Raw genomic sequence first — 18,722 nt, 5'->3', positions numbered from 1 at the left:
ATATAAATAAATGCTTTGTTCAACAACATTCAGGCTTAAACGAATAAGAAACGCAAAATGAAATCAACCGCAACTTTTTCAACTAACGTCAACCCAACCGACACAAGCCAAACAGTCTCCACGACAATCCAACTTCTATTCACTAGCTCTCCTTTTCCCATCAAACTTTATCTTTTTTTTTTTTATTATGTCTAGCTACCAATTAGAAAAAAACATATGGTACATGTTTACTTGCTTTTTTGTTACGCAGACATGTCATAGAGATGATCGATAGATACTATGGCACACATTTTCCATATACACAATCATGCTCATGTCTAATTATTTTCCCGCATAATGCAATCTTTATATGTATACCGACAGAGCCATGACAACCCTTGTACAAATAAGGCATTTGTCTTGGGCTCCACCCATTATGCATAAAATTAGAGTCTCGGTTTTTCATCTTAGTTAGTGACATATGAGTAAAGATTTGAACATTGAATACAACGAGCACTTAATTTTTTTTTTTGGTTATTTTCATCATTATAAGCTCCATCTTTTCATTTGATTATTATTTTATCTTCTACTGTGTGGTGATTGATTTTATTTTAAATAATATTTAAACTAAAACCATCTTTGACGCTCTATACTGATATCAAGAATATGACGTTCAAGAGGAGATTCGTATATACGTTAGACATCTACATATATGTGTATATAGTTGTAAATCGCGAGTAATTTACGTAACAAGAACCAAATGGGAAAGAGAGTCTCTGTGTATTTATGTTATATTATATGTACAAGTAAGGAAAGAAAAAAAACAGATATATGAAATCATGCTGATAATTAAGAACTTTCTTCTTCGTTTTCGACCATGAGCATGAACATTCGATGTATATGAACCCTCCGAACCAAAAAGAGAGAAATGAAATGGATTCATCATTGTTTGAGTTGCAAAGTGTGTGGATGAGACTCCACGAGTATAGACCACAAAACATGGACATCTTCGTATGGACATGACTTCACGTCCTCGTATAATATGTATATCCCTCTTCCTGCACATTTTACATTTGTCATCAACACAAAGAAAATGCATATGTATACAAAACCAAATAAATATATAGGCATATAGCAAAACTCATTTTCATAATTTGCCATCAGAAGAGTACTATCCGATCCATAGAACCAAAAACGAAAGAGAGAAAGAGAGAGAGATCATACTCTTCTTTTGAGCAGAATTGACGCTAATCCATAGTTTCTTCAAGGGAGAGAAGAAAGAATGGAGCCACCCCATTTCTTATACAGTGCCTTTAAGGCTCTTGCAAAATATGAAATATTAATTACACTATCTTTATATATATAGAGATATAGATATAATTATATAAATAATCTAAGGACCCAACTCAAGAAACCAACCAATGACGGTACTCCACCTTGGATAATAAGTAATGCAGGCAGCCACATCAACGTGTTTTATATGTTCCTTTTTTTAAGTATGGCCCAAGCCACCATCCCCATCTTTCTTTCTTTTTTTTTTCTTTTTTTTTTTGTTTACTCTACAAATTTACTATTAAATAAGTTTTCAAATGCTTTTAACCGTGACACATGGATCCCATCTCGATTAAACATAGTAGTTTATTTGATTTTCTAGTAGTATTCATGAGTTTTGATGAAGTATAACGCAATATCAAGGAGAATGATGAAACTGTGACTTAATGTTTTATTGTGATGGGGTCTCTTTGGTATTAGGTGTTTGTCAAACATCTCTCTTTTGAAGCTCACTTGTGCCTCAAGAACAATCCCATTTCACCTATCATGTTTTCTCTTCACACTTCTTCTTTCTGTATGAATATATATATATATATATATATATATATATATGAATGATTTAATTACCACCTTTATATAATCTCATTGTTATGCTTCATCGTTTAATTATGTCAACACGTATGTCCAATATTGTAATGAATTAACAAATTGTCTAGCATGCATTGCATATATTTGTATATCCTGCTACATTTATAAATTAACGAGTACGTACTTTCATATGTCTTTAAAATACTATTTTAGTTTTCATGTTAAAATATGTTTAAAGACCTACCGACTGAATTTTCTTTCCTTTTTTTTTTTTCTTTTTGGGGAAGTTCCTTTGACCTACAACTACAAGGGGTTTAATACTTCACAACAAGTTTGTCTTTTTTGATTTCTATAATTCTAGCTAGTTATTATAAATTAATGGTGGTAAGATTATTGAAGATCTTTAGCATGGTATTCATGTGTTAAAACTGTTTACCAATGAATGTAGTGTAAATAAAATGGTCTGTTACAGATTTTTTATTTGCAAAGATATTGTGGAGTCGTCTATAAAACAAAATTTGTCATATTTGATCATTAATACTATGTTATAGAGAGTTAGATTTGTTTGTGTAAACTGTAAACTATAACTTCTTTTTATTTTCTGTTTATGTAATGATGTAGACGATCTAAAATGGTTTAATGATAGTTTTTTTTTTCTTTTTGACGGCAATGGTTAAAGAGATAAATTTTAAAATAATGGTCATTGAACCAATGAGCAACGAATGTTTTTATCTAATTAATATGACCATTGGTCCCCAAAAAAGAAGTGCGTGGGCCAATGTAAACTACAAAAATTGTATATTCGTGCTAAAGGTACACACCAATTTGGACCAACCTCTAAAGATGATTTTACTTAGGAGGAAATGAAATAGAATTAAAGAAAGAGTAAATATGGAAGCAAATGACATATGTGGAGAGACAGCTGTGGCCTGTGGTAATGTTAGGGTGCCTTAGAAGTCGTCAATCTCCTTTTTCTTCCCTTACTTTAAAATCAATCTAACCATTTCTAATAAATAAACACATACATACATTAATATAAATAACTCGCGATGTGAATTGACCTTAGTACAGTGGCAGTAGGTAACTCCATTTGTAGAAGACACCATCTCATCCGGGATTGAGTCTCAGCTCCTACGAATGTAGGAATATGGCTAATGGACTGGCCAATTGTGGCCCAATGGTTGACAAAAAAGATAAAATAATAACTCGCGATTATTTTTAATTTATACATAGATTCATTTTCTATTTTATACACAAATATAGATTCCTTACCATTATTTTTGATTTTTTTTTTGTATGAAGATTAATGGGTGCATCTTGAGTATATATGTTATAAACAACTCAATTCCTCACGCTAAATACTGTATCAAAAATTAACACACTTTTTGCATAATCATTAATTTTAGAATTCTTCCACTTTTTAACTTAGGGATTGATTTGATATGTTTAAAAGATTAGTATATAATGGCCATGTTCTTTTGCTAAACGCTGCGATTGCGGCAGCGACAAATTGAAACGGCGTGTCAAGCAGAGTAGCAGTAATGTTAAACGACATCGTGAGTTTGAAAATTACAGATCTAAATGAGCCGCAGATGACATCCGTTGAGTCACGACGGCATCACATCGATCGCTGATGCGACATATCAATTTTCATCAGCGTTCATCATATGCGACACTTCTCTTCACTACAAGAATATTGACTTTTGCTAGCATCGGAATAACGCTATCTAACGATACCATAGCGTTTTAACAAACGTTGTATCTGCGCCCGTCATCGTAGATCAGACACTTAAGATAACGGTTTTCTATTATGCTATCATATCTTTTTATACAATAGCGTTTATTTTTCTGTAATTAAACACTATATAATAGCAATTTTTATCTGCTATTGTATATTTAATTATTCATAAATATAGATATCTGAATTTAAATTTTAAATTTTTGATTATAAAATTTGTAGTTTAATTTATAAAGCTAAAAATAATCAATAATATTAATTATAGTAATTTACAAAGACAACCATTTTTATCTAAATATTATTTACTCAATGTCGAACAAAAAAATTAAAACTTAAAATTGAAATAGAAAACCACTAAGTCGTCATTGCCTTCTATTTTCTTCTCCATCTTCTCCATCTTTATTTTGTTTTCTTTGGATTCAACTATCTCACCCATTCTTGTTGTTGGAATCTTCAACCCCACAACCCATCCCATACCTTGATTTTCATATCTGAAGCAGTCAAGATCTCCAAGAAAAAAAAAACGGAGGACAAAATGAGAATAAAGAAGAAGGTCTAATAGATTAAAGCTTGAACTGAGATAAATTGGAATAAACTTTAAGATCTGAATCAATTTTAAATCAAAGATATGCTACTAAACTGTAGCAAAAGTTCAAAGAATAGTTCCATTTAAGCTAAAATGAAACAGAAATTTGAAGCTAAAACCTGAACAAACAGAAAAACATCAATGAAAGAAACAACTTAATTTCGTAGAGAATCAAGGCCAAACTAGTATAAAGATTAAACTCTAACCTCTTATATGACTTCACCTCAACTAGATTTGTCACTTTCTTCCCGATACGTAGTCTCTATCCTCACCATATCGTTTCTTCCTTCATCAGTCGTCGCCATAGATTCCTCCCTTTCCACCATCGAGAAGTCTCAGATCCAACGAAAAAGCTCTTATTCTTCGTTCCCAATTATCAATCTATGAGAACATCAATTCCTTCAAAGATCAAACCACAAATACATATTTAGCATCATCGTGCCTCAATTAAATCAAACTACAAAAAAGACCCAACACTAGAAATTCTCAAAATCATAAATTTTTTGAATGAAAAGCATAAATTGATGAACCCTAAAAACAATCAACAGACTCAAATGCTAACATGTGGAAGCCGCGACAGATCTGGGAGACGGGATGGTGGCGACGCCGACGAAGACGAAGGAGATTCCTTGAAAGCTTCATAGAGTCAACAAAATATCTCTGGTCAAATCTTATTTGAATACTCCGGCAGTAGAGATTGAGCAGCGACGAGATCTAGAACAGATCTAGGGGTTCATGATTTTTGGTGGACAAGAGGAAGATGACTCAGTTAGGTTCGATGGAGTAGAGAGGAAAATTATTCATCTAGTTATGAATCTGGGTTAAGGGTTTTGATGAGTATCCATAGATGGACAGAAGTAGTAGAAATTAAAAAAGCTTGATAAGTGAAACAATGGAGGGAGAGTAAACGAAAGTGAGAGGGAAAATGAAATTTTGGTAACCGCTTCCTTTTTTCACTAAGTTATAAGCGGACAAATGAATTAGGTTTTTCACATCAATCAAAGATAGCGTCTTACTTTTGACAAACGCTATAAAAAACTGAGGCGTATGTCAACCATAGCAAAACACCATCAAACGCTATATTATAGTGCTATCAATACCTCAATTTCTTGTAGTGCTTTCATTTCTATTTATTTTTCTCTCCGGTAACACTGTTTTTCTTCTTTACCTATAGCGTTTAGCAGGAGAACAGCCTCAATATCGTTGATTTTTACATTTCGGACTATTTAATATCAAGTACGACCACAAAGTTTTGTTTGTTTACTTCTTGTATTCTTACTACCGCAACAATATTACTTGGGAATTTTTTAAAAATATCATGTACACTCATGTCTATTAATATTTGTTTTAGTTAATTACAAAATGATGACATTGTAATTTGTAAGTGATGGAATTATTTTATGGTCGCCAAACTGATGGACAACACATATATTAAGAATCATCTTTGGAGTTAACTCAACTTCTCGAATGACCAAAATGTGACAGAGCTCTAGAGATCGTAATATCTCATCGGACAAGCTCAACAAAGCAACTATCGCATTTTAACTCAAGACTTCAGGATCCATGCATGGAACTACAATTAACTCCTTACAATTTGCATGACGCTTCGACATGGGGTAAATAAAACATTAAAAATACAATTTCGTAATTAAAAGATTGACGTGATACATTGCATGAGCTATACGGTTACACCAAGGCTACCACGACGCCTCACAATAGTTGAAAACATCTTACGGTCCCGGTTTTCTAAAGTTCGACTAGTACAACTTGACCTGACTATAACTACGTTTTAACTTGTAAAGAATATTTTCGTTAATGAATCAGAATGTACAGTGTTCCTTTATATACAGTTTAGTATTGTGAAACAAACTAAGTAAAAGAAAAGCTTAGTTCATTTATCAACTATACAATATATATAGCTTAATACTATATATGGTCATCCGACTGTCCGAGTTGGATGATGTATTTCCCCTTATGTTGTTTCGAGTGGATGGCGAATTACATGAAATATAATATTATGAGATGGGCGAGACAATTGAGGGCATCTCCAACCCCACTCTATTTTAGAGTCAAATCTTTATTATAGAGCAACATTTGCTCCAACCCTACTCTATATTTTACTCTAAAATAGAGAAAATGGTAGGATTGCTCTATATATAGAGCAACTCTATTCTCACCTCTATTTTTTTACACTAACTCTATTTTAGAGTTGAAAATAGAGTAATACATTGGAGCAAAACAATGCTCTATTTTTTAGTTACTCTATTTTAGAGGAAAAAATAGAGGCATACATTGGAGATGGTCTGACTGCTTCATACAAAAATTATCGCATAGTATCTTACTAAACAGTGTTGATCTTACTTGAAATTTTGTACCTCTTGTATATTCATCCTTAACCAACATATTTTATTAAAGCCTAGTTGTATACTATAGGCAATTTTTGCATACTCTCTATACATTTTGAAAAAATAATTTCTCTTTTAAATCGCCTTAAAAATTCCAAAATTCTTTCTTTTTAACAGTACCTGACATCAAGTTTTACATGATCTTTATAAGTTTTGTTACTCAAAACCATAGGTTTGGAAACTGATCACTATATAATAGAATAAAATAAGGGCTTATTAGATAAAATAACCATTTGTAGGGAGCTAAAAATTGGCAAAATCGTGCACTATTTTTTCTAAATTATGTGATCTTCTTATGCATGTTTTTAAAATATGATATTATGTTAAGTGTTATGAGATTTTTTTTTTAATAGTGTTATGAGAAAAAAAAATTATTAGTTTTTTGAAACACTGATTAAGAAAACTCAATTCACACTGAAGTTATTTTGGATATTTTGCAAACTCAGTCCACAATTTGGATATTTACGACTCATAAAAAATTGAACTAAGAACGATCAATGGTGTTTGGTTGAGTAAAGCCTCAAGGTGTAAGCAAGCATGTATTATATGATCCAACAAGTGATAACATGTTGTAACTTGTACGAGCCCGAAAGAAACATGTGTGATACGATGAGCCGATTCCACTAGCAGGCCCATTATAGGTAACTACGTTAAACCCTCTCTCGTATCATCCATCATTATCCGTTATCCCATCTCCATAAAATGATAGAATCGCTAATAGCTAAATCATAACAGACCTGTCCTGTATATCGAAACCGTAAAATACTAAAATCTATCATCAAATACATTTTCGTCTTTTTAAAATATCAAAAATTAGTTCTCTACTTCTCCTAAACTAAAAACTCTCACCTATTTAACTTCTTAAAATGAACCATCCACCCAAATTCTCCTTAATGATTATGCATCATAATTACATAATCACTTTGCCTTATCCCCACCACTTCCACATTGTGTATATGGAATAGTGAGGACCATCCATGCAATAATATTAGATATTTAGATTTCAAATTTTGAAAAAAAATATTTTGACAAGCAGGTGAAACTTATATCTTCTATATTTTTTAAAAATAAAATTTAGTGAACAAATATCATAGATATATAACAAATCCAAAAACTTCTTAGAATGTGGAATGATTTATAGATGGCCAGCAATCATTCATTCTACCCTATGTTAAAGTTTTAATTTTTAAAACATGCATGTGTAATGTGTTAAATGAATAGTGTAAGCGCAAATACTTTAAATGAATATTTAATAATTGATATTATACAGTTCTTTTTTAAAAATAACGTGTATAATCGTTGTGATAATCACTTAAAACTTATTTTTTGTTAAGTACTACACAATTAGATTAAAATAAAATAATCCCATGATTTCTCAATTTAGAGGAGAAGAGTTTATAACAACAACATTTTAATATGATTCTATATTAAGCTAGACAAATAGAATAAGTCAATAACCCTGCAATTTTATATATAAAGCTTAATTAAATGAAATTTTCGCAATTACCCATCTCAAAAATTCGGACACTAAAGCCCAGAGAAGACTCAATATCTAAGACTATCATCATCAAACTTATATAGTCGTCTCTTTGATGATTATTAACTAATCTAGCTGCCCAACTAGACATTAAAAATTTATTCTTTTAACGAATTTTATCGTAGCTTCACTGTAACATTTGAAGTTAAAACAGGAGAGATGATCATTTTTCCTTTTGACTTTATTTGTCGGTGTGTGTGGACATTAGACAGAAAGCATTAGGAAACGAGCACGTGAACTCTCTTTTATCGTGTTATCTTTACTTTTTGACATGTGGATTTTACTGGATATATTTCTGAATCTTCACTACCACTAACCACGTACGAGCAAGTCGCCGCCGTGACGACAACGGTCTCTTTTTTTTCAAGAATATATTTTTACTCACACCATTGTCTTTTTCGTTTTGACCCGTTAAAAGAACTAGAGTTTAGAGCTAGTAAAGACGGATTAGTCGAATTACACCACCTACTTCATTAAACAGTATGGTCTATGTTTGAGGAAAATAGTTACTATAATCATGTCAAAGTCAAACTAATTCAATTCAATGATACGATAAACTAAGATAGTTGCACGTCTGAACAAAGAAAAACTAATTGTTTAATAATATTAAGTTTGTATGACTATATCATTAAAGTAAATATGCATATTATATGGTTTTTTTCCTCTTTAAGCTCACGAGTGTTTCTGTTCTTTTAAACCTCCTAAAGTAATTAACTGGTGGGGTTTTTGTAAATTGGTCTGGTTAAAAGTTGATATAGAAAAATGTATTTTTATTTTTATTTACTGGTTGCAATCAGACGTGGGTACAACAGGTTGCAACTGAAGCTATACATTGCACCTACGGTCGAAATGTGAAGTACGAGTAAAAAAAATAGTAATACTTAGTCACATCAACAATCACAATACCAAAATGTTGGTTTTCAAAAATAAATAGAGGGGATTCTAAGTTTTCAATCATTAAACAAAAAATGAAGATTTTCATTGTATTAGTTCCAAAAAATCATTGTTTATATAACTTGAAATCATTGTATTAGTTCCAAAAAAAACATTGTTTATATGACAGTGCTGGAATATTAGTTCAAAAAAGTTAGTCTTATTTTTTTTTTATATAACTTGAAAAGAAATATGTTTTAAATCGAAGATATATAGTTATATACACATGTTAAGCAAATCATGCATATAAGTTATAAGTTATAACTCATTGAAACATTGTATCACTACACTCTACACGACGTTGAAAGGATATTTATGTCTTGTACTCTTTAAATTATCTACATATTTACTGAAAAAAATACAACATATACTGTACTTAATTTTGTGGATTGTAAATTTCAAAATAACAAGTGTTTCCAAACAGAAAGTTAATGACTGCACGCTTATAACGTTTTTGTTGTTCGTTGCTCGCTTTATATATAACGTTAACTTGCACCGCCAAAACAAATCTCACACACATGGACTTGGTTTGATGAGAAATCTTGTTACGGAAAATGCATTTAATTTGCTAACGTCACCATCGATCGTTGGGAAGTACTTGAGCTAGGTAATATAGACGTTGACTATATCATATGAACTTAGCTGGTGTTGCTAAATATAAAATCTACAAGTTCCATCCCTTATGATGATGGTGTAGCTCATCATTTGCTAGAGAGACTCGACTTACCCTTATGAGTATGACCGTCCAATATTGGTGAGACTTGAGAGAACTAAACTTGTGAAAAAGTAAGTACTCTTAATCAAATTCATGAACGTAAATTTAAGGATACTAAAAAAGATGATTAAGTAACAAAATAAACAAAACATTCGAGTAATTATTGAAGCATGAAGTTAAAAACTTATAAAACGGAGCCAATTTAACGACGTTAGATGGCGTCACTGGTGGCGGCCCCAACGGCTTTTTTTGCTTTTAAAAACATAAAACGTCCGCAAAACGACATAGTAACAGCGTCATCATCAGACCAATAACTTCTCCAACATATGTAAGTTTATGTTTTCTGCAGAAGCCGTTTTCAGACACAACAACACACTCTCTCTGTTTCTCTCTAGAAAGAAAGAGAGAGAGATACAAAATCTAACTTTTTTTTCTTCTTCTTTTGGCTACAAGAAGAACCTTGCGGCGCACACACACACACAGAACACAAAATACAATCGTTGTTCAGCTTCTCTCTCTCTCTCTCTCTCTCTCTCTCTCTCTCTCTCTCTCTCTCTCTCTCTTCCCAAGCAAAAAAAAAAAATCCGAACTTTTTCTTTATCCTCGTCGTTCTTTCAAAAAACAGAGCAAAGAGATCGATCATCAATGGGGAAGAAAGACGAGAAAGTCGAAGCTGTTCTTCATTTGGTCAAGAAACAATCTCCTCCACTCACTTACAAACAAGTACGTCTCTACTCAAATCTTTTCAATAAACAAGTCATATATGCATGTACCTACTTGTTCACAAACAAACAAACAAAAAGCTTCGAACGTTTCATAACAAGCAAAAGCTTCGAGCTTTTTTTTTACAGGAGAAGTTCTGTAACAGAGAGTGTGTTGAGAGATTCTTGAAGGTTAAAGGAGATAATGTCAAAAAAGCAGCGAAACAACTAATCTCATGTCTTTCTTGGAGACAAAACTTCGATCTTGGTATGTTTTGTATTAATAATGATTGATTTTTAAAAACACACACACACTTTTCTTAAGGCTTTTGTGTTTTTTTTTTTTTTTAATATGTTAAGAGCGATTGGGAGCAGAGGAGTTCTCGACGGAGCTTGGAGACGGTGTAGCTTACATCGCCGGTCACGACGGAGAGTCTAGACCCGTTATTGTAATTTTTTTTCATAACCAATCTTGATTTCATCTATAAATAATATTAAAGGTAATAAAAATGAGGTTGATTTTTACAGGTTTTCCGGTTTAAGCATGATTATCAGAAGCTGCGTACCTCAAAACAGTAAGTTTTAGATGATTAATTAGAAAGAAACTAATCCAGTTTTAATAAAACTGTTTTATTGATTGATACTCTTCACAACGTAATGATGATGATTTTTTTTTCTTTTTTTTTGGGGAAGGTTTACGCGTTTGGTGGCGTTCACGATGGATATTGCGATCTCAAGCATGACCAGAAACGCGGAACAGAGCGTTGTTCTTCTCTTCTATGCAAGTAAGTTTTTAGTAATGCTAACTGTTTGATATTGTCGTTTTGTCCTTGATACTAGGCATGACCACGGTCGGTTATCACTTTGTTTAACTTTAACTATTAAATAGTTACGGTTAAATATGTTTACAGTTATTTGATAATATGATACGGTTAATATTAAATAATTAATAAATAATTATTAATATATTTCATTAGGTTAAAAATTGGTTATGGTTAAAAATATATATAGTTTAACATGCAATTAACCAACTGTTTTGATAGAATTACGGTTATAATATAACTAAACATATGTTTATGGTTAACGGTTATAATTTTTAATCGTATAAGTTTTATACAGTTAGGGTCTGATTACGATTTAGATGCGTTCCAAATTATGGTTGAAGTTTAGTTTTGATCATGCCTACTTGATACTCTTGATTTTGTCCTTGATAATCTTCCAAATTTCTTTGTACTAATGTGTAATTTACGTGCCGTATTTTTGGGTTTTTAGTTTTTGTTTTTTTGGATTGAGTACGTTCGTTTATGTCGGGGACCGGACACTCGGACATGTATATATGTAAATGCATTAATTTGATAGTTCCAATTTGTCTTCCAATTCATGTGTCAACGTCAATGTTTTTGTAATAACGGCTAATCGCAAATTATCTTCATTATACTAGTTTCTAAGCAAATTTTTGTTTTTCCAACAAAAGAAAATTTAAAGTTTTTATTTTATTTATAGGATTATCTATTTCTAGCTGAAAAAAATACTACTTACAATTTGAAAAAGAAAAAAAAAACTTATTCTGATTATGCAAGTACGTGTGTTTGCTCATGTTTTGTTAATACTTACTTTAGTACTTTATTATTTAATGATTGGCTCTCTTTTTTTGAAATGTTATACAGTAACTTAGTTTACAAAGACCTATATTTTTACAATGGATAATTAATATTCTTTGGCATCACGCTTCTAAAGATTTATGCTTTTTATTTTCTCTGTACAAACTTTTTATCTTTTTAAAATTTTTATCCACCTTTTTCGATATTCATTCTTCTGAAGGAAAAATTAAGTACAATTATTTCTCTGCATCTTTAAATTTTGTTCAAACTCGATTAGACAATTAATTATTAGTCGCACACTTACCTGTACAAAATCGATTAATATTCCATTTTTTTTGCTTTTGTTAATTCCTTTATAAAAAAAACAGGCTTTTTCAGATCATCCTCTGCATTTGCAAATTTGCTTTTGGCGACTCTAAAAATCATCGCAGATTATTACCCATGCCGACTTTACAAAGCCTTTATCATCGATCCTCCCTCTTTTTTCTCTTACATTTGGAAGGTAAAGTCTCTTAAATACTCATTTTAATTTCAAATTTAATAATTCTCTAATTGTGATTAGCGAGCAAATGGATAAGCTCTTGTTTCGTACTCATATTGTCAGGGTGTTCGTCCTTTTGTGGAACTCTCAACGGTCACGATGATAGTGTCGTCTCTAGACTACGACGAACCGCTAGATATCAACCACGTGTCATCTCATCCTAGATCAGCATCTTTAAGGTTCGATGCATCGTCGATCAAATCAACGGCCACGGTTGTTGGTTCAGCTTCTTCAAGATTCGCGTTCACCGTATCTCACAACTCTTTGAAGCCGTGGTACCTTTCCTTCACCGACACGTCACCTTATAACGCCGCCGCTCAAGTTTCTCCTCTTAGCAGCGCACGGTCGCTATCTTTCGCGTCTCCGGCAGCGCGTGGTGGTGGTATCAAAGACGCGAAACCAGCCGCATGCAGGAAGAGTCTGTTTCCATCTACCCCGTTGCCGGAGAAGACGAAGACGGTTTCGTACCGGATAAATCCACGTCCGTCGTTTTTCCAGTCTCCGGCGATGTTCTTTCGCCGGGATAACAATGTCTCCGGAGGAGGAGGGGAGAAGACACGTGAAGCGTTCGTACCGTATCTGAAGTTTTACCGGAGACCGTACGACGAGACGGCGTATAGGTCTAAGCTGAGAGGCCCACGTGGGTTTGTGTCAGTCGTGTCTTCGCACAGAAGATGTCGCCACGTGTCTCTATCTCAACGGTTTTAATTTCGAAAGGACGAGATTATATATAAAAGTGAACTGAGTATATAACATCGATGATTGGATCTGTTACGAGTACTCTTTTTCTTGACTGTTAGCATTGTAGCAGTTTTGGATCGATATTAAGTTATTAACCATTGAGCTTATGAAAGCAATTTATTTCAATCTTATAGTTATAATGAATTAGTTGATACTTACGAAGGATCATTAACTTTGTGGAGATAAAACCAAAAAAAAAAAAAAAAACTTTGTGGAGATCAAATTATATTCCCAAGGATCATTAACTTCATGTAAAATCTCAACTTTGGAAAAAATGCGCACGTGCAACGTTTGTCATGAATTCGAAGTCAATTGTTCGAATTAAGACAGCGTGGTCGTTACGTTGAACAATTTATAGAACATTTTTAAATACTACTCCTATGTTCTATTGTGAAAATTAACTACAAAAACATGAGGACTTCGGGTTACGCTCTTAGCTAAGAACAGTTTGCACGATTAGATCGATTAACGAAACGGATTAATATTGATCGAATGAATGAAATGCTTTACAAGTGGTTGTATTTTCTCTCGTTTACAATTGTGTGTCATCGCTCTCATCCCTATCAGTATATTTATATCTTCTCGTCCTTGACTCCGTTGCAACGTTGTTAGGATCTCTCCCGAAGATCTCGCCTCACTAGTTCCAATCCTCGTAAGTCGTAACCACCCCGCGATCTTCTCTGCCGTTAGACCCATAATGCATTGCTTCCAGCGCGTCGGCCCACCTAGCCAATATGCTTAACTCCTCTTGTTAGGCCTAAATCGTTGGGCCTTGATTGAGCGGAAACCCAACACCAACAAATATTTTTTTTTTGCATTGTCGTTCTGAAGTTAAATGTACTACTTTGCATTAATCAACGATTGATCTTTGATGTTTAGTGTAAACAGTTAACGCGTTGCAATGAAACTCTAATGTCATATTTGATATATGTTAATTGACTTGGTGAAAACGTGATTGATCATAGATAAAAGTAGAGTTTACACAGCTTTTTAGCTTCTTCTTTATGTGTTTTAATTGTGTTGTAAACTGAACATTGATAGAAAATAAATAATTCTATGTGATATTCGAATCATCTAATATGTACTTTTTAATTGGTTTCGTTGAAGTGGAACATATTGTGATCCACTATAAACTTGATATACGTTTCCACAACTTTTTTGCACACAAAAAATGTGGAGATCGAGCGAGATCCATATTGTTAGAAAAAAATAGACTAAACAGTTATATAAACACTTAAACAGTGGTGGGAAGTAAATAAAACCAAGGGGAAAAATATATTGACTTTGAACGATCCAAATAAAAGGATAGTAACGTAGAAGAGTTCATAATAGCAAGCAAAACCCAAACAAAATAATAATAATTAAGTTCAAAAAAGAGACATAATCACGAAATCAAGAAGAGCAATTCTAGATTGAGACACTGTTAGGGATCCCTTTCCCAGTAAGCCCACCTTCTCTTGTGTAATCCGTAGTATTTGGGTATAACAGAGTGTACGGTATGTTAACCGGTCCGGTCCTGTTCTTGAACCTCTTGTCATTGTTTCTCCTTATGATATTGTTCTCTATCAGCTCCAGTTCTTTCCCAAACCGTTTAAACGCCTCTAAAGCCTCATCATCAGCCGTCCAATTCGGTGATTCTCTCTGCCCTAAGTAGACCTCGTCCGTTGAATGCTGAGACAAGGTCTCTATGATTGAAATCCCAAGAAGAGTCTGTAACTGCGGCGTGATCGTCTTCAAGAACGCTACGTCAATGTCTTCTGCCAGCTCAGTGTACTCAACGGTACCTGGCTCTGGCATAAACCGGCGGCTGACCGTAGGCCGGTTAGGGAGAAACCCAGCGTAAGGATACTGTCCGAAATTGACTGCTGCGTGAAGAGCAGAAGCGATCCAAATGATGATCGTGCAGGATTCGATGAGGTCGTCACGGGTTTGCATCGATGGCCACCATGATTCGTGTTGTTTGTCGCCGTGGCCTTTGGTTCGGAGCTCGGTCCACCATGACTGGATCTCTATATCGGTTTGGACGGTTTTGTCGTCCTTGTAATAGAATGAGCAGTACTCTGTGACCCAAGTTTTGATCGCTGACCAAATCTCTAAACCGTCAACCGCATAAGGGTAATCCTCGATCAAAAGCTTAACACCATTTTTGCTATTAGGATCTTCCACGGCAACTCCTCTGCGGAAACAAAGCAATTTAAGGTTACGTGTCCCACAAGACTCTAGGTTTACTTGTGACTCAAGAACTGTGTAGAAAAAGACTTGATGCGTTACCTTTTGACGAGATCTTTGGGGAGAGCTTGATCGGTGAAAACCCAATTCTTGTACATTGAAGAAGACAGTTCCATGGCGTATCGACCCGGGAACACCGTTATCTCCAGAATCCCGTCTGAGTTTATGAGGACATGTCGCGCCAATGCATTGATGTTCATCGTGTCACGGAAATGAGGATGTAGAAGCTTATAGATCGGATGGACCACACTGAGTTGCCTATTCGAAGCTATTATAAACGGTTCAATCACCGCATGCGTCTGCAACCTGCAAAAACCATAAACGAACCGATTACATCAAACCGAAAATCAAATCTTTCTAGCTAGTCCACAACGTTGTCAACATTAATTTACCAATGGCTTATAAGCTGGTGATAACCGGAATCATTAACCGCCGCGTAAGCCTTTGCAAGCTGCCAAACCGATGCCTCTACCCCCGTCTCTGCTGGTGTAAAAACTTTGCTCACGGATCCATGTGGTTCGCCTTGTGGGTGTGGAAGACTCAGCTCTATGGCGAGAGGCTTCAGTGTTCCGTCATCTTGAAGCAACAGAAGGGTTCGAGTCGCGTAGGTTTTAGTATTTGTTGTGTTTATCCGCGTCAGGAAAGGCATTATTGCATCGTGGTGATCCAATATGTATAGCTTATTCTGTTCCAAAGCCTTTTTTTATACACAACACAACACAAAACCAACTGCAGTTAGCTACAAATGGCTATAAATCTGTTACTTGTCAAACAAGAAAACTATATTATACTTACTTCTTGGACATTGAGGCCGTTCATGTACGCTTCTATGTGCTCTTCGCGTATCGAGCTATCGTGATTTCCATACTTTGCAGAGTCCAGATTGCTCTTTGGTGGAAACTCCTGCATTATTGTATATCCAAATTATTTAGTAATCAAGCGAGATCAATCGATGAATTTCAATTATTCCAAAGAAGAAGTTGAATGATAAGATTAAGACCTGGAGACGACTAATCACCACTGGATTGAGACCAGCCAGCATTTCCCTGGCAAACTCTTCATCGGTTCTCCAAGCAGACCTACTCTCTGTAACAATATAGGATCACTGTATGTCAAAATCTATAAAAAAAAGTTTAGGTCTAAATCGACTATCTAACTGTTTATACGTTACCTTTGAGAATGTCAGGCAATGGAAACTTCAAGAACCCGCGTTCTCCGCCATTACGAATGAGCTCTCTAAAAATTTCCCATGGAATAATGTCACGGAGCTTAGAAATGGTGTGACCATTGGCAAGCTTAATACCACCGTCATAAAGGTGAAAAACATCTCCAAAGGAGTCAAACTCATTGATGGTCTTGTTGCAAACAGAGGCGATCTCAGGGACGAGCACTTGAGTCACCGCGTTGAGTGCGTAAACTAGGACGTCAGAGAACTTCACATGACTAAACCGCTCATCCCGTGGCACGTATATGTTTAGGTTGAGCAAAGCCAGCTTGCTCTCGGACTTAGGGTCTGATCAAACAATGACGTATATATCAAGTAACCATTGAGTTTTGCAATGTATAAATGATTTCAAAAGTTTGAGTTGACTAACCGGATTTATTGGGTTTACGACCGGTTTTTCCACGACGGGGATAAGGAAGCTCAGGTGAACCACCGAGAACCGGACGGACTGAGTTAGGACCTTTCTCCGGAGCACCTAAGTCGTTGTAATAAGCGTAGTCGTAAACTCTGTCCCATTCTTTGAGTTCTCCTCCTTTCTCATTACCTCTTAGATTCATTAGCTCTTCTTCTCTTAGCTCTTTCAGTAGCTCCGGCGTCTTACTTGGAAGATATGCCTTTTTTTTAGTTTAAATGAAGCAAAAAAAAAAATTAAAAAGTTAGTACTTCCAGGTCAATTTTGTGTATTATATTATGACTTGCCCACTTGTCCCAATTCGTTTTAGCGAGTTACCTTGTTTGAGAAGAAAACGCGGTCGGAACGGTATCGGTGACTCAGGTAGATCCAAGAATTGCATATGAAATGTATCGGACCGCCTTCGCTTTCCGGGAAGCCGCGGAGGGTGAGTGACTTAAGGTAGAATTGGCTATGGTGGTGGTTCTTGATCACAAACGCAGCCGGTGGTCCCATTGACTCGTCCCAGTCAAACGTGACTCCGAACGTGGTTTCCTCAGCGGTTACTGACGTTTTTATTTTTGTTACCCAATTCTCCAGGTGTGCTGCTTTCCCAAGTCTACCTCTCTTCTCATTGGCTGATACATAATATCCAAAATATTATTTTATTTAAAGTAAAACACAGAAACTTAGGTTTATAAGAAGAATGAAACTACTATAGTGACTACTAATCCTAGTTTACTCTCAAATTTGGTTGATTTAAGAAAAAACAGAGTTATAAAAGATGGAAACTTTAGTGATGAAATGGAAAAAAAGAGGATAACTTTTAAGATGTGGATCTGAATGCAAATTGTAAACGGGTCGGGTAAAAGAAAGAATGAATACCCGGGCCGGGTTGGAGAGAGCTGATAAGGTGAAGAGAGACGCGACGACCAAGAAGTTCATGGATTCGATCAAGAAGAGAAGCCATGACGTCTTTGAAATCAAGAAGGTTCTTCTTCATCACAACCACTTCTCCTTCTATCTTCATCGTCTTAGTCTTCTTGGGGTATGATACGAAGATAATAGAGAGAGATGTGTGAGATTATAAAAGAATGTTCTTTTTTTTCGCATATTACACAAATCTGATGTGATACTCTATTTATATTGAATCTAGACTGAACACCAAGGGTTTTAGTTTCTACGTTCTTTTTCTACAATAAATTACTTATCCAATTTCAGTAAAAGCTTTTCCTCAAAACTACACCAAGTACTATGTGGGATTGACATTAATATCCACCTTGTAAATGATTATACGTCCATTTACTAGTTTTAGTCAAATGTATTTCAATTTGAATTAGCCTTTGGGATATATTAATGAGACTAAATATGTTCATTTACTACTTTTAGTCAAATGTACTAACGAAGGATCATTAACTTTGTGGAGTTCAAATTATGCTCCCAAGGAGATCATTAACTTCATGTAGAATCTTAACTTGAAAAAAAAATTACAAAACCTGAAAATGCGCACGTGCTACATTTGTTAGGAATTTGAAGTCAA

General features: G+C 34.5%; 3 protein-coding genes across 4 annotated transcripts; 1 reads left to right on the top strand and 2 right to left on the bottom strand.

The window, feature by feature from the left end:
- Nucleotides 1–740: 740 nt before the first annotated feature.
- On the bottom strand, nt 741–1,338 carry LOC104746693 (uncharacterized). Its single transcript, XM_087486933.1, has 2 exons — nt 1,204–1,338; nt 741–1,037 (listed from the first exon to the last, which is right to left on the bottom strand). Exon 2 carries the CDS (start codon nt 984–986, stop codon nt 774–776), a length of 213 nt encoding a protein of 70 aa, XP_087343059.1. The 5' UTR covers nt 987–1,037; nt 1,204–1,338; the 3' UTR covers nt 741–773.
- An 8,632-nt stretch (nt 1,339–9,970) lies between these two features.
- Nucleotides 9,971–13,463, top strand: LOC104748431 (uncharacterized). 2 transcript variants are annotated; one of them, XM_010470074.3, is made up of 7 exons: nt 9,971–10,476; nt 10,605–10,722; nt 10,815–10,903; nt 10,983–11,029; nt 11,148–11,239; nt 12,424–12,557; nt 12,660–13,463. In XM_010470074.3, exons 1-7 carry the CDS (start codon nt 10,090–10,092, stop codon nt 13,302–13,304), a joined length of 1,512 nt encoding a protein of 503 aa, XP_010468376.2. In that variant the 5' UTR covers nt 9,971–10,089; the 3' UTR covers nt 13,305–13,463. The 2 variants fall into 2 exon arrangements, with proteins under 2 accessions (XP_010468376.2, XP_087344721.1); XM_087488595.1 differs by having other exon boundaries at nt 10,046–10,476; nt 10,998–11,029.
- A 1,048-nt stretch (nt 13,464–14,511) lies between these two features.
- Nucleotides 14,512–18,298, bottom strand: LOC104746690 (linoleate 9S-lipoxygenase 5-like). The gene is made up of 9 exons (XM_019236916.2): nt 18,068–18,298; nt 17,522–17,820; nt 17,162–17,405; nt 16,738–17,079; nt 16,567–16,652; nt 16,362–16,469; nt 15,959–16,263; nt 15,609–15,872; nt 14,512–15,513 (listed from the first exon to the last, which is right to left on the bottom strand). Exons 1-9 carry the CDS (start codon nt 18,210–18,212, stop codon nt 14,745–14,747), a joined length of 2,562 nt encoding a protein of 853 aa, XP_019092461.2. The 5' UTR covers nt 18,213–18,298; the 3' UTR covers nt 14,512–14,744.
- Between the last annotated feature and the right edge of the window lie 424 nt (nt 18,299–18,722).

Source organism: Camelina sativa, chromosome 15, assembly GCF_030686135.1.
Source record: "Camelina sativa cultivar CO46 ecotype springtype chromosome 15, ASM3068613v1".
Classification (NCBI taxonomy): domain Eukaryota; kingdom Viridiplantae; phylum Streptophyta; class Magnoliopsida; order Brassicales; family Brassicaceae; genus Camelina; species Camelina sativa.
This window is presented reverse-complemented; position numbering and strand designations above follow the sequence as displayed.

Coding starts and splice junctions, on each gene's coding strand:
- LOC104746693 (XM_087486933.1), bottom strand. CDS start 986: ATGTCCATGTTTTGTGGTCTATACTCGTGGAGTCTCATCCACACACTT.
- LOC104748431 (XM_010470074.3), top strand. CDS start 10,090: ATGTTTTCTGCAGAAGCCGTTTTCAGACACAACAACACACTCTCTCTG. Junction 10,477..10,604: donor CTCCACTCACTTACAAACAA/GTACGTCTCTAC, acceptor TTTTTTTTACAG/GAGAAGTTCTGTAACAGAGA. Junction 10,723..10,814: donor GAGACAAAACTTCGATCTTG/GTATGTTTTGTA, acceptor TAATATGTTAAG/AGCGATTGGGAGCAGAGGAG.
- LOC104746690 (XM_019236916.2), bottom strand. CDS start 18,212: ATGAAGATAGAAGGAGAAGTGGTTGTGATGAAGAAGAACCTTCTTGAT. Junction 17,821..18,067: donor CTCTCTCCAACCCGGCCCGG/GTATTCATTCTT, acceptor ATTATGTATCAG/CCAATGAGAAGAGAGGTAGA. Junction 16,653..16,737: donor ATTGCCTGACATTCTCAAAG/GTAACGTATAAA, acceptor ATATTGTTACAG/AGAGTAGGTCTGCTTGGAGA.